Here is a 14,403-nt window from a genome sequence, read left to right on the forward strand (position 1 = left end):
GCTTTCATTTTAATGATTAAATTAAATCTATAAAAGCATATATATAAAAATATATAACTTATTTTCAGGTAATATATTTTAAATAAAAGAAAGTGCTAAATTTAATTATGCTTTCCATTAAACTAAAATAACATAATTCACTTGTTATTTGTTAGATAGATGTAAACATGGAATTTTTTTCTAATAAAGGAATGATAACAGCAAGCTACAAAAGAATAATTTCTCCTGAACTAAAATGTGATTTTAAAGTTTCTGCAATACAAACAATAGGAAAAAAATCAGTACACACCATTTAAAAATTGTACTGAAGATGTATATAGTAATCTGCAATTTTTAAATAACTACAAATTTAACTCAATTTAAAAATAAATCACAAGTAAGCATAATAAAAAAAATTGCTAAATTAAGAACTGGCAAAGTAGGTGTTCATAAATAGAACACAGAGTGAAACTGTTTGAGGTAGGAATGTATTACAAAGAAAAATTAAAAAAAATTCTTTCTGGGACATTTGCAAGCATTTACAATAAACAAAACAAAAATACAATTATACTCATCCTAATAGAGAAAATAAACACAAATTTTCAAATACAGAAAATAAATAAAAATATTTTTATTGACAAAATCAGAAATCAATAAAAACAGACCTATATCCCTTACTATTGAAAAAATATACACAATAATTACAATTGATGAACAAGGAAAATTTGGACATGATTGAAGAGTTCATTTTAACACGAGAGTGAGAAAGTAAACATACATCACTACAATTTTAATATTTTAAATTTTGTAAATAAAATTTTGGATTACTTTATGAAAATACTAATGTAGATAAAAAACAAAAGTGGAAAAATTAATTTTAGTAAATGATCTGTAGGTATAAATAAACATGTGAGGAGAGTTCATAATAAACCTTCTCATTTAGAAAAAAATTCTTTCAGACCATACAGTTTCTGAATTCATTTTAGTTAAAAAAATGTTTTCTCTATTAGTACCAAATTTATTTGAAAATGGCCCTGTTCAAAGGTGTAAGTATTCTAAACAAAAAAATCAGCTTTGTAGTTCGGGTAGATAAACAACATAAATGATGAAAAACCAAATTCACAGAAAGCACAAATTTAATAAATATACTAAAGTTTGGGTAATCGGATCAACAGAAAATTACTAGTTCACACACATTTCATACTGTATATTCAGTTTAGTTTTTTTTAATGGCTAACATAACATTTCTGTACCTATAATGCAACTGAATCAGTCAGTTATCCCCTAACATGTATGAATTTTTCGCTAAGCTTATAGCCTGACTTTAGGTGCTCTTAGACTAGTTCCCATCCTCTTAACATGGCCAGCAGTGTTTCTTTGAAATCATTTAAACCAATAAAAGGAGGACAACTGTACAAATTAAATGGAGTCAACATTTTCAACCACAAAAATTTAATATAATGATAAATTCACTTTTTGATTATTCATTCATGTTTATACAATCATTTTTCATAAAAAAATTCCTTCTCCTTAGAATAAAATATTCACTGTTATACGAGGGCAGTCTACAAAGTAACTGATGTTTGTGCCTAGTGTGGAAATGGGTGGGGAGAGAGCCGCCATCTTGGTGTCAAAACGTTTCTGTACTAAGTACGCATCAAGCTGTCGTAGCTTATAGACTGTGATTTTCTACTTTGTTCGTTGTGAATTATTGAAATATGTGCTTCAATAGAAAATCCTGCAAGTTATGAGGTACGTTCAGTGATTAGGTTTTTACTAGAAAAAAACCTGAAACCAATTGAAATTCATCAACAACTTTATGAGGTGTATGCAGATGGAATAATGAGTGAAGGTGGAGTGAGGCAGTGGTGCATTCAGTTTTAAAATGGACACACCAATGTTCATGATGAGGACTGTAGTGGTCGGCCTAGCCTTGTGACTGATGGAACTGATGATGAAAATCAACGATAAAATTCGTGAAAAATCGCCACATTATGATTACAGAACTCTCGCTTCATTTCCCCCAAATTTCATGAAGTTTACTGCATGAAATTGTATTGGGGAAGCTTGGTTATCACCAGTTTTGTGCAAGATGGATACCAAAAATCTAAGGTGGCGAATTTCTACAGAGAAGGAATTGAAAAGCTTGTGCGTGGATATAAATGTCTCAATTTAAATGGCAATTATGTAGAAAAATAGTTTAAGATTGTCCCTTTCAAATATATATAATAAATTTTTTTTTTTATTTGGTTGATTTTTTATTTCAAAATGTAAGTTACTTGCTGGACAGCTCTTGTATAGTAAATTAAAAAGAATGTAATAAAGATCACGGATAAATAAAAGCAAAAGAAATTGTAACTTTTCATTATCATTGTTTAAACCTTTAACTTAAAGAAATATGACATTAAGACCGGTGAAATTTTCCCTATCACTAGCAGGAGATGGTTTTATATGTTGAATTAAATGCCCATTGGAATGATACAGTAGCAGACATTATTATGAGAATAGTGTGCTATTATTTTACTGCTTTGTGATGCAAAATAATAGGATATAGTAGATATTGATGAAAAACATTATTTACCATTCCCATGACTGTAAAATTTTCAGAGCGGTATGACAGAATTACTTTTTCTTCAGTGCTCAAAATTTACTGTAAGGTATAGGTATAACTGTTATTGGCAAAATTACATATTGAATGGTGCTGAACCAAAAAATTTTCGATAATAAAATTGCTATAAATGTTAAATTTTAAAGTATTTTTAATTTATCTAAATCTGATAAAAAGAATCTGATGAATTAAAAAGAATCTGATGTATTAGACTGAACTAATCAAATAAGTTAAAATTGAATTCGAATTAGCAGTATCAGTATTCGTGCAAACATTCTTACATGCTTAGATAATTGAAGGAAAGTAGTATTACAGGGTTTGACAGATCACATTTAAACAGAACTAAGTTAAACACTAACTAGTTATTTTTAAACATTTACAGAACAATGATGGTTGCTCATTCTGTTTTAATTCAACTATATTACAATTATTATTGAGATAAATCATAGAATAATTTTAATTAATAATTATAATTTATAGCAAAAAATATACTTACTTTACCCTGAAGGCATTCAATTAAATGCCCAATTGTCATACGAGATGGAATGGCATGTGGATTAATGATAATATCAGGTGTGATTCCTTCACATGTGAAAGGCATATCCTGAAAATTAATACACAGTTATCTTTAAAAGTTTTTTTAATAACATGAGGTCATAAAACCATCAAGCACCAAATAAAGGAGAATTATTGGTATAAGAGTATGTACCCAATTAGATTAAAATTAATGAAGATATCTTAAAACAATTTTTTGGTTAGTTAAGCAAAAGATATCACTACCTTTTAAATATTTCAAAATATAAACTATTTACTAAATTAAATGGCCAATTGATTTATTTGATATTATGGAAATATCTATATTTCTTTTACACTTAAGTTGAATTGGAATGTGCAGTAATCCACATTGCTTGTTTTACAGTGTAACTGTAACTTTTATATGTTTCATGAGGGCTCATTTGCTCACAGTATGTGTTGATAATAATCAAATCCCAATAATATAATAGTGACTGGAGGAGACACTGTCAAGCAACTGATGGCATCAAATCTGTAATGTGCTTGGGTCTGTCTGGAACTATTAACCTTTCAAGTAAGATGGTAAGGAAAGCAACCCTCTGAATCACCTTTATGTATAAATAAAAAAAAATTTTCTGATTTTATTATCCTGTTTCTATCTAATGTATATAAAAGAATCTATAATCCAAGTGATGAACAAATTCTTTTTATATATCCGGCATTATTTAACATCAATGATATACAAGATTTGATTAATATTAATTAACACAACTTCAAAAATTGGCATATTGTTTTTGTTTTATAACCACTTTATCTGAAGATGATAATCTCAAAATTATATGCAGTAAACCGAAATATAAGTTAAACATCATCTTAAACAAAAGATGTATGGTTTATGAAAATAATTAATTTACATTATAAATTAAATCAGCTTTATAAGAAATAACTTTTCCCAGAAAGAGAGGGGTGGATGAGCTCAGTAAATCTACAGTATTAATATATAATAAAGGGTAAAATTTATTTTGATAACTGTCTAATAAAAAAAATCTATAAAAGTTACTTTCTAGAATTTTAATTAGAATATTTTACTCGTCACAACTGAAAAGTTCAGATTAGGATAGTAAAATCAATCCAATGCAATGGGGTAGTAGCCTCACTCATCACAATTAGAAAGTATGACTTAACTGAATTAGTTTAACTTTCACAAATGTTCAAAATCTATAGCAAAAGACATGCACAACACAAACTGAAATATTTTTAAGATTTTGATTTAACCAGGAATCTAAAAAAATGTGTAAATTAAAGAAATATGGGAAATGAATAACAGCTGCAAAGAGTAGGCAAACATAAATATACAAGCAAGTAATGGTAAAAACAAAACAAACACACACACACACACACACACACACACACAGAGAATCTTTTTTTATTTGCGATAAATTTGATAAAATACATTCTTCTTGCTTTCCTAAGTACAGTACATTTTACAAAATGCATCCAACTAATATAACTTATTCTCTAGACACTCTAATATCTGTTAAAAATGACCAACCATTCAAAATGATTTGTAAATTTATACACCAGTACAAACTTTTGCAAACATTGAAATAAAAATACTATACTTACTTCTTGCCTATACTGGATTCCACAGGTACCTTTTTGACCGTGTCTTGAAGCAAACTTGTCTCCAATTTGTGGTATTCGAACAGAACGTACACGTATCTTACAAAATTTATATCCTTCCGAATTCAAAGTTAACATTACTTGATCCACAATACCAGTTTCACTGTTACGCAAAAATGTGCTAGCATCTCTTTTTGTAAATCTTTTTGTCGTTCCTTCAAGCTGCAAATATTATAATTATTTTAATTTAACTTTAACATCACATTGAACTTCTACTATTTCTTCTAAATTACTATCACTTCTTCTATTATTAATCTAAATTACATTAAGCATCAGTACATTTCTGATAATGTTGCATAGTTATCAATCTCCCTCTATGAATCATGAGACCTTGCCGATGGTGAGGAGACTTCAGTGCTTAGTGATACAGAGTAGCTGGACTGAAGGTGCAACCATATGGGAGAGGTATCTGTTGAGAGCCAGACTAAGGAGTGATTCCTGAAAGAGGGCAACAGCTCTTTCAGTAGTTGTAAAGGGTGCAGATCAGGAGGACTTAAACAGCCAAATCAACATCACTCATCCAAGGAAATTTAACTCTCTGTAGTAACAAAGATGGAGGCACTTTCCTTGGTAAAATATTCCAGTGGTAAACTAGTTCCCCATTTGGATCTCCGGGTAGGGACTACTAAGGAAGGGGTCACCAGAAAATTAAAAAAAAAACCATTCTAAGAGTCAGAGCGTGGAATGTTAGAAGTCTAAAAAAACATTGGTAGGTAAGAAAATTTAAAGAGGGAAATGGATAGATTAGGTGTAGTAGGAATTAGCAAGGTTCAATGAGAAGAGGAAGATGAATTTTGGTCACATGATTTTAGAATAATTAACACAGCTTCAAATAAAGGGCAGGCACGAGTAGATTTTGTAATGAACAAGAAAAAAGGGAAGAGAGCAGAGTATTTCAAAATGCATAGCAACAGAATCATTGTAATAAGGATTAAGTCAAAACCTAAGCCAACAATGACAAGTGCCCATGATGATGATTAGTGTGTAGTATATGAAGAAATTGACGAAGCAATTAAACTCATAAAAAGGGATGAAAATTTAATAATAGTTGGAGATTGGAATGTAAGCATTGGAAAAGGCAAGGAAGGAAATATTATGGGTGAATATGAGCTGGGCAAAAGGAATGAAAGAGGCAATCGACTTAATAGAGTTTTGCACGATGTATGATCTAGTAATTGCCAACACCCAGTTTAAAAATAAAAATAGAAGAATATACACATGGAAAAAGCCAGGTGATACTGCAAGGTATCAGATAGATTATATCATGGTTAAGCAAAGATTTAGAAATATACTTGTGGACTGCAAAGCTTACCCTGGAGCAGACATTGATAGCGATAATAATTTAGTGATAATAAAATGTAGATGGAGTTTAAAAACTGAAGAAAAGGTGTCACATGAATCAGTGGAATTTAGAGAAGCACGAGGAAGAGGAGGTAAAGAAGATTTTTGAGGAGGACATCGTAAGAGGTCTGAGTAAAAAAGGATAAGGTAAAAATGTAGAAAAAGAATGGGAGAATGTTAAAAAGGAAATTCTTAAATCAGCAGAAGTGAACTTAGGCGGAACAAAGACAACTGGTAGAAAACCTTGGATGTCAGAGGTTATATTGTAGCTGATGGATGACTGCAGAAAATATAAGAATGCTAGTGATGAAGAAAGTAAAATGAACTATCGACAATTAAGAAATACTATAAACAGGAAGTGCAAACTAGCGAAGGAAGAGTGGATTAAAGAAAAGTGTTCAGAAGTGGAGAGAGAAATGAAAATTGATAAAATAGACGAAGCATATAGCAAAGTTAAGGAGAATTTTGTGGTACATAAATTAAAATATAATAATATGTTACAAAAAGATGGTACACTGATTTATAATATGAAAGAAAAGGTCGACAAGTGGGTGGAATATATTGAAGAGTTATACGGAAGAAATGAATTGGAAAATGGTGATATAGAGGAAGTTGAAGAGGATGAAAGGGGAGAAAAAATACTGAAATTTGAATTTAAGAGAGCATTAAAAGATATGAATGGCAGAAAGGCTCCTGGAATAGATGGAATACCTGCAGAATTACTGCGCAGTGCAGGTGAGGAAGCGATAAATAGATTATACAAACTGGTGTGAAATATTTACAAAAAAAGGGGAAGTTCAGTCAAACTTAAAAAACAGTGTTACAGTCATGATACCAAAGAAAGTAGGAGCAGATAAATGTAAACAGAACAATTAGCTTAACTAGTCATGCATCAAAAATCTTAAATAGAATTCTGTACAGAAGAATTGAGAGGAGAGTAGAAGAAGACCAATTTGGTTTCAGAAAAAGTATAGGGACAAGGGAAACAATTTTAGGCCTCAAATTAATATTAGAAGGAAGATTAAAGAAAAACAGACCAACATAATTCGTATTTATAGACCTAGAAAAGGCATTAGATATTGTAGACTGGAATAAAATGTTCAGCATTTAAAAAAATTAGGCTTCAAGTATAGATATAGAAGAACAATTACTAACATGTATTCCAGGAACCAAACAACAACAACAATAATTGAAGAACATAAGAAAGAAGCTGTAATAAAAAAGGGAGTCTGACAAGGATGTTTTCCCTATCCCCGTTACTTTTTAATTTTTAGATAGATCTAGCAATTAATTATGTTAAAGAGCAATTTAGATCCAGAGTAATAATACAAGGTGAAGAGACAAAGATGCTATGATTTGCTGATGATAAAGTAATTCTAGCTGAGAGTAAAAAAGATTTAGAAGAAACAATGAACAGCATGGATGAAGTTCTATGCAAGAACTACCACATGAAAATAAACAAGAACAAAACGAAAGTAATCAAATGTAGTAGAAATAATGAAGACCATTGAATAATGAGACTACTGAATGAAAAAATAGGAAGAGAAAAAATTGTGAGGGTAGAAGAATTTTGTTATTTGGGAAGTAGAATTACTGAAGATGGAAGAAGCAAGAGCGATAAAAAAAGCCGAATAGCACAGGCAAAACGAGCCTTCAGTCAGAAATATCATTTATTTACATCAAAAATTAATTTAGACATCAGGAAACCATTTTTGAAAGTATATGTTTGGAGTGTAGCTTTATATAGATGTGAAACTTGGATGATCGGAGTACCTGAGAAGAAAAGATTAGAAGCTTTTGAAATGTGGTGCTATAGGAGACTGTTAAAAATCAGATGGGTGGATAAAGTGACAAATGAAGAGGTGTTGCAGCAAATTGATGAAGAAAGAAGCATTTGGAAAAATATAGTTAAAGGAAGAGACAGACTTAGAGGCCACATATTAAGGCATCCTGGAATAGACGCTTTGTTATCGGAGGGACAGGTTGAACAAAAACATCGTGCAAGCAGGCAACATTTGGAATATGTAAAACAAATTGTTAGAGATATAGGATGTAGGGGGTATACCGAAATGAAACAACTAGCACTAGATAGGGAATCTTGGACAGCTGCAGCAAACCAGTCAAATGACTGAAGACAAAAAAAAAAGATTATCAATTACATTTTCAGCATTTCTGTTAGTATTCTGCCTTTGTCTTTAAAGCATATAAGTGATTACTTTGTTACAATGATCTGAAGTTACCTGAAAATAATTTGATAAATTACTAACTGTTGAAGCATCAGACATTGAAAATGAAAGTAACAGATTAAAATATGCAAACACATATTTAAGTATCAATACATTCAATCTAAGTAAATTTAAAGTGTAAATTGTCTGAGCAGAATGTAAAGCATGTTATCCAAATGAGATCATATGAGAGGTGTGATCAAAAAATAATGAGAATTTTAATTTTTATCAAAAATGATTTATTTATTTCTTTCAATCCTCTAAACCTTTGTGGAATGAATTTTTTGACATAGCCTTAAGTTCACTTAATTAAAAGAACAACGATTTGCGACAATAGATGTAATAAAAAAAAATCATAAGTGAACTGCTAATTTTTTTGTTCCTGCTAATTAAGAAAACAATTAAAAGAACAAAGATTTGCGACAATAGATGTAATAAAAAAAAATCATGTTTTCTTAAATAGCAGGAACAAAAAAAAAATCATAGGGTCCCATGACTAAAGAATATTGAGGCTAAGGGATCAGTATGGTGTTATTTTTGGCTAACTAATCCCAGATTTTACTGAAATATAGCTGGAGCATTATTGTGGTTCAAAATCCAAGTTTTTTTTGCCCACATTTATTTCGGTTTTTTTTTTTTTTGGACAGCCTAATGCAAAATGACATACAACTGCTACATATTCCATTACAATACAAAAAAAAACCCAGTAAATAGTACCTTAACATTCAACTGAACTTTTCTTCAATCTTGCTTATTCAGGAAGCTTTCATCCATTGTGATGACTAGACCTTCATTTCAATATTGCAACCACACACCGATGTTTTGTCACCTCTAATGACATATTTGAGCAATTCTGTGTTATCAGTGTTTGATTAAATATGAATGCTTCACAATTTGAATAGCGTGAAATAAACAAAGAAACAATGCTCATAATTCAGTCAAGAATGATATTTAATAAAACAATGAATGGACTGTAAATAGATTAGAATACGAATTTATACATGTCATAAAATGACTTGAATGAAATGAGAATAAGTTACATAAAATAAAACAAATGAGATATAAAATTGTTAATAATGCCGCTAGACAGGCGAGTTGCGTACACGGCTGAAATTGCGCGACAACAGAACTGTCCAGCTAGTCTGCGTGTATACCCCCACTACTTGAGTGACGTATATGCGCAAACAATCAGCACATCAACAATGTCAGCTAATAATTGTTCTGTGATGATACCTTTGTTAAAAATTCAATAGTTTACAACAAATTTTGCAGCTACTGGTTAAAACATCAAAATTATTTCACACAGGCTGTAACAGATTCTCACCTCTTCAGCAACTTCTATACAAGTAATTCCGTAATTATTGATTACAACATCCTTTTTTTGTTGATAATTTTATTGGTTGCAGATGCCTTAGGATGTGCAACTCTTTTGTCATCTTCAATGACTTCATGGCCTTTTTTAAACCGTTTGTACTACCCATAAACCCTTAATGTCAACATAACGTCCTCATAAAAGTCTTTTCTAACATCTTCACCACTTCATTAGATTTTAATACAAAATTTGATGCAAACCTTTACTCCATCATTTTTAAACAATATAAATCACCACTTGTAATGAAATATGTCTTAATTAATCTTCTGCCAAATTTGAATTGCATGTTTAACTTTGCTAAAAATATTGATATACATTATAGATAAGTGCTGCCATTGCTTGGAAAAAAAATGAACTCAGTTGAAATGACAGTGTGGAGAATTAAAAAATTCTCATTACTTTTTGATCATATGTCATATATCAGAAATAATAAAATAAAAAAAATAAAGGGAGAATTAGACTGAATTCATTATAATTATTATGCTTCTATGATAAACTAATAAAATTACAGTATACTGTGTTGTATATAACAAAATATTTCACAAAGTAACAGTATGTCTCAAAGCAGTAATTTTAGAAAAAAATTCTAGGATAATAGCAATATAGTTGTAGACCAATACAGTTCTCTGGCTGATAATGTAATATGGTTACAATATTCAATCACTTTTAAAGATAGTCAAAATTTGAAGAAGATAATTGATGAATATTTGTATACATGTTCTTCTTATGGTCTAAGTGCACACTAAGAAAGGATTCTTTTGAAATTCTGAGTTTTAAAGGGTTAAAATGGAGCAACAATGAAATTTATTATTTTTCAAATTTCTCTATAACAAACTAAAGATATCAACTTGATTTTTGGTGTTTAATTTTCATGTTAATATCTAAATACTATTTCTAGATTTTTTAAAATTCCTAGTTTAATAGATTAAAATGGATTTTCAATTTACTTTGAAATCTGACTATTCTTTTTTTTTAATTTGTTGGTAACAAATGAAGATATTAACTTGATTCTTAGTGTGTGTAATCTTCATGTGAATATCTAAAAACTAATTTCTTTATTTTTTAAAAGGAGTGAAGAAAGGTAAAAAAATTTGAACAATGATTTCAAGTTTTCCCCATTTCAAAGTATACTAAACAAAATATTCACTAGATTGGGACTTGCAAATACTCTTAAGATAAATATATCTAAAAACAATTTTTGGGTTTTTTGAATTTCAATTTTTTTAAGGGGTGCAACAGGGAATGGCGCAGTGGCTAAACCAATACAGCCACTGTTACTGTATATATGATGAGACTGGCTGCACCTGCTTCCACTTATGTGATTAAAAACCTTAAAGTATTTAAAAATAAAAGTGAGAAACGAAAAGTATCTCCTAGTGGTGTTTGTCAGGTAACACTAAGAACTGGGAAAAAAAAAAAATTTTATCTGTATGAAGGATGGATGGGTAACCAATTGTAACTAATATTTTTAAGATGGAGGTCAACTGTTTTGAAACTCATATTCTTAGATCACTCAAAGTTTCAAGTCCTGTACTGACCAAACTGATGCTATGAAGAAATTACAACACACTGATATTTTTTATAAATTGAACAGGCTTTAATTTTTAATTACCATTATTATTCTTATAAGCTTGACTTTAATGAACACAGAAGGTTCCAAGTGGAAGAGCTCTCTAGCTAGACAGCAAAGGCAAGTGAAGCAAATTAAGACCAGTTAAATATCCCCCTGACCACGACAGGAAACACAAGTAACCATATAGCATGAGCAAAGCCGTGACAGGATTCTAAAAATGATGATTAATAAGTCTTAAGGACAATAGTTGAAGTGAGTAGAAAATAACAACTGTTTATGTCATGGGAAATTTTATGTGGCTTACTCTGGAGTGAGTTCATGCAGCAGCTTATTCATTCTAGCACCACAAAAAAGCCAAAATTTTCATTAAATGAAGTGACAGGGATTTAATAAAAATCGAAAAACAATATTCTTGATTAAATAATTTTTATTTATAAATAAATAAGTTTGCTATTACAAATATATTGCGGGTGAAGCCGTTATGGGTGAATGCTAGTATTACTATAAATCAACAAAAACAAAATTGTATAGGAGATTACTAAAAGTTTTATTTTATAGAGCAAACTTTAATGAAAATTGCATATCTGTAAAGTCATTCAAACTACACATAAAAATAGAGTAGATCAAAATTTTTATTAACAATCAAAACTAGTTTCTCCAACAGTTCGATTTTCTAAAATAATCCAAACTATGATAATATATGAATATATAGCTTTTATTAAATTCAAAATCACTGCAATGTAATTTTTTTTAATTAAAAGTTTCTGAATGGAATCTGAGGGTTCCAATCTTAATGTTACCATAAGCTTCTACAGGTGACTGTACAAATTAAGTAAAAGTTCATCAACATTCAAAACCTGAATTTGAAAGATTATTCTTGACCAGAATAATACTAAAATCAAATACATAATAAATAAATATGAGTGGAATTGGGAATAACGTAAATACTGCTTACTTACATAAGTATCTAGAGCTCTAAAATACAGTGAAATTCTGTTTCTAAGGAGCCACTTCAAGATAAAAATAAAATTAATAACTAAGAAAAATTTAATATTAATTTAAATACAAAATCAACAAAACATTTTTAATAACACATGAATTATACAAATCGAATGTAATAAACAAATATCTTAAAAAACTTAGTTTTTTAATTATATAAATTATTTGCATCACGCAAGTATAATGGTTTTCTTACCTCATCATCATTATCTGGGAGTGTTATTGTTTTTCCAATTACCACATCATCACCTGAGACCCTAAGACCTGGAGCAATAATACCATCATCATCTAGTTTATCATAAATAGCATTCCTCATGCCCTGGAACAATATAAATGTTGCATGTATTAGTAAAATTTACAGAAAATTCACATTTGGCTCATACCTTCATGTTTATATTTTCATGACTTCAATCTTATAAGTCTCAACATTAAATGTGGATTGACTGATTGTTAAGAATGAAGGACTAGTTTTAACCAGCAGGCACTTTCAGTTTCTAGTTTAGTTTTTACCTCTAAGGAAAACAGTGCTTGGGAAATTCTAGCATTACAAAAAACTGCTATCCCATTAAGTTTCAACAAAAAAAATTACTGTCCTGCCAGCTTCTAGAAGGTGCTACTACTGCAAATGTAAACAGGATGGCTGAACCAATTTTAGGGTGCTCATAATAGGAAGATGGCAAGGAAAGAGACAGAAAAAGAAGGGGATAATCAACTCACGAAGGGCTGCCTCTAATCAGGTTTATTGTTTATTTAGGAGTACAAATAAATCTTACTTCAAGATACATACCACTGAATCCTAAACCTCTTTTTAACAAGTGCCATCTTTCAGAGCACATATTTATTTCATAAATGCATTAAGAAATAAAACAATCATTTATTAAGCAGCATTTCCTTTCAAACAAATATATAATTGCATAATGTATTAAATTAAATATACACTAAGAGTAACTAATCTACGGCTTAGAATAAATATTTCAATAAAATGGAATGCATATATACAGGTAATTTAGGTGAGTAAATGGACTATGTTTATAATCTTGAAAAAATTGGTTAAATTTTTGCTCCAATATTTTTTTAAGCAGCCTGAATTAAAATTGAAAATCCATACATATAACTTCTGCTTTGGGTTACAAAAAACTAGTTTTTTTAATTTCTTTAGGTCACCACTTCTGTGTGGTCATCATCCTTTTCTGACAAACTGTCACAATAATTACTATTTATTTCTTTTAATAGAATTTAATTTAAATCAATTAAACACACAATGTATAAAAGTTAAAATGGAACATGATTACAAGAAGCCCCTAATGTACCGTTTACCTACAATATGTATAGATGATAGTTAACAGCAATATTCTGATATGATTTTCACCATTATTGTTAATATGTAATATATTGACAGTGGAAATAGTCCACCTAAAGTTAACAGAGTATGTTACTTGACAGTATAAAAATTATTTGGTTGCTTACTGCAAATGATTGTGTTCCACTGTTAAAGTCTGAAAGTGGGTACATCATAGCAGGCCTTAAAAGTAAATTTTAAAGAAATTTTTGGGAATTTTCTTTTTGGAACTAAAGAGAAAATTTTAAGGTTATTTTTTTGTTTAAAAAAATAATGTTTGACCACTAAGCAAAATACATTTTGTTAAAATTAAGACTTTTTGAACATTAACAAAAAGAAAAATCCATTGCACTTTGACCATCTTTGTGTTTTCAAGTTGTGGTTTACCTGAATGTTGTATGTAACATCTTAAATGAGATATTTTTGATTGAATGGTGACACATTCAGGAAACAAAAGAAAATGATGTTCCACTCAGAAGATCATGGTCACAATGTAGGGGACAAAACAGTTTTGCTTGTTGACTTCTTGCCTTAAGGCTGCACAATCAACAGCAGCTTATTGTGAAATGCTAAAAAAACTGTGTTGTTGGATCCAGAAAAAGCATTGTGATTTACTTACCTAGGGCATGTGTTGATTCACTACAACGCTTGCTCACCTTTCTTCTAGAACACATATCACACCTTCAGCTGGGAACAGTTCAATCATTTCCTGTACATTCCGGTCTTTGCACCAAATGACATATTCATCTATATTCACTAAATCATCTATTC

The 14,403-nt window shown here is 29.9% G+C and overlaps 1 protein-coding gene across 1 annotated transcript in view; it reads right to left on the bottom strand.

The window, feature by feature from the left end:
- The window catches only part of Polr2B (RNA polymerase II subunit RpII140), an 83,686-nt gene that overhangs the window by 8,766 nt on the left and 60,517 nt on the right, over window positions 1-14,403 (bottom strand). Inside the window, exons 16-18 of the mRNA XM_075357694.1 lie at window positions 12,490-12,612; window positions 4,727-4,945; window positions 3,084-3,191 (exon numbers count right to left, since the gene is read on the bottom strand). Coding sequence (XP_075213809.1) covers window positions 3,084-3,191; window positions 4,727-4,945; window positions 12,490-12,612 — 450 coding nt within the window. The remainder of the gene's footprint in view (window positions 1-3,083; window positions 3,192-4,726; window positions 4,946-12,489; window positions 12,613-14,403) is intronic.

Source organism: Lycorma delicatula, chromosome 1 (assembly GCF_047948215.1).
Source record: "Lycorma delicatula isolate Av1 chromosome 1, ASM4794821v1, whole genome shotgun sequence".
Taxonomy (NCBI): Eukaryota; Metazoa; Arthropoda; class Insecta; order Hemiptera; family Fulgoridae; genus Lycorma; species Lycorma delicatula.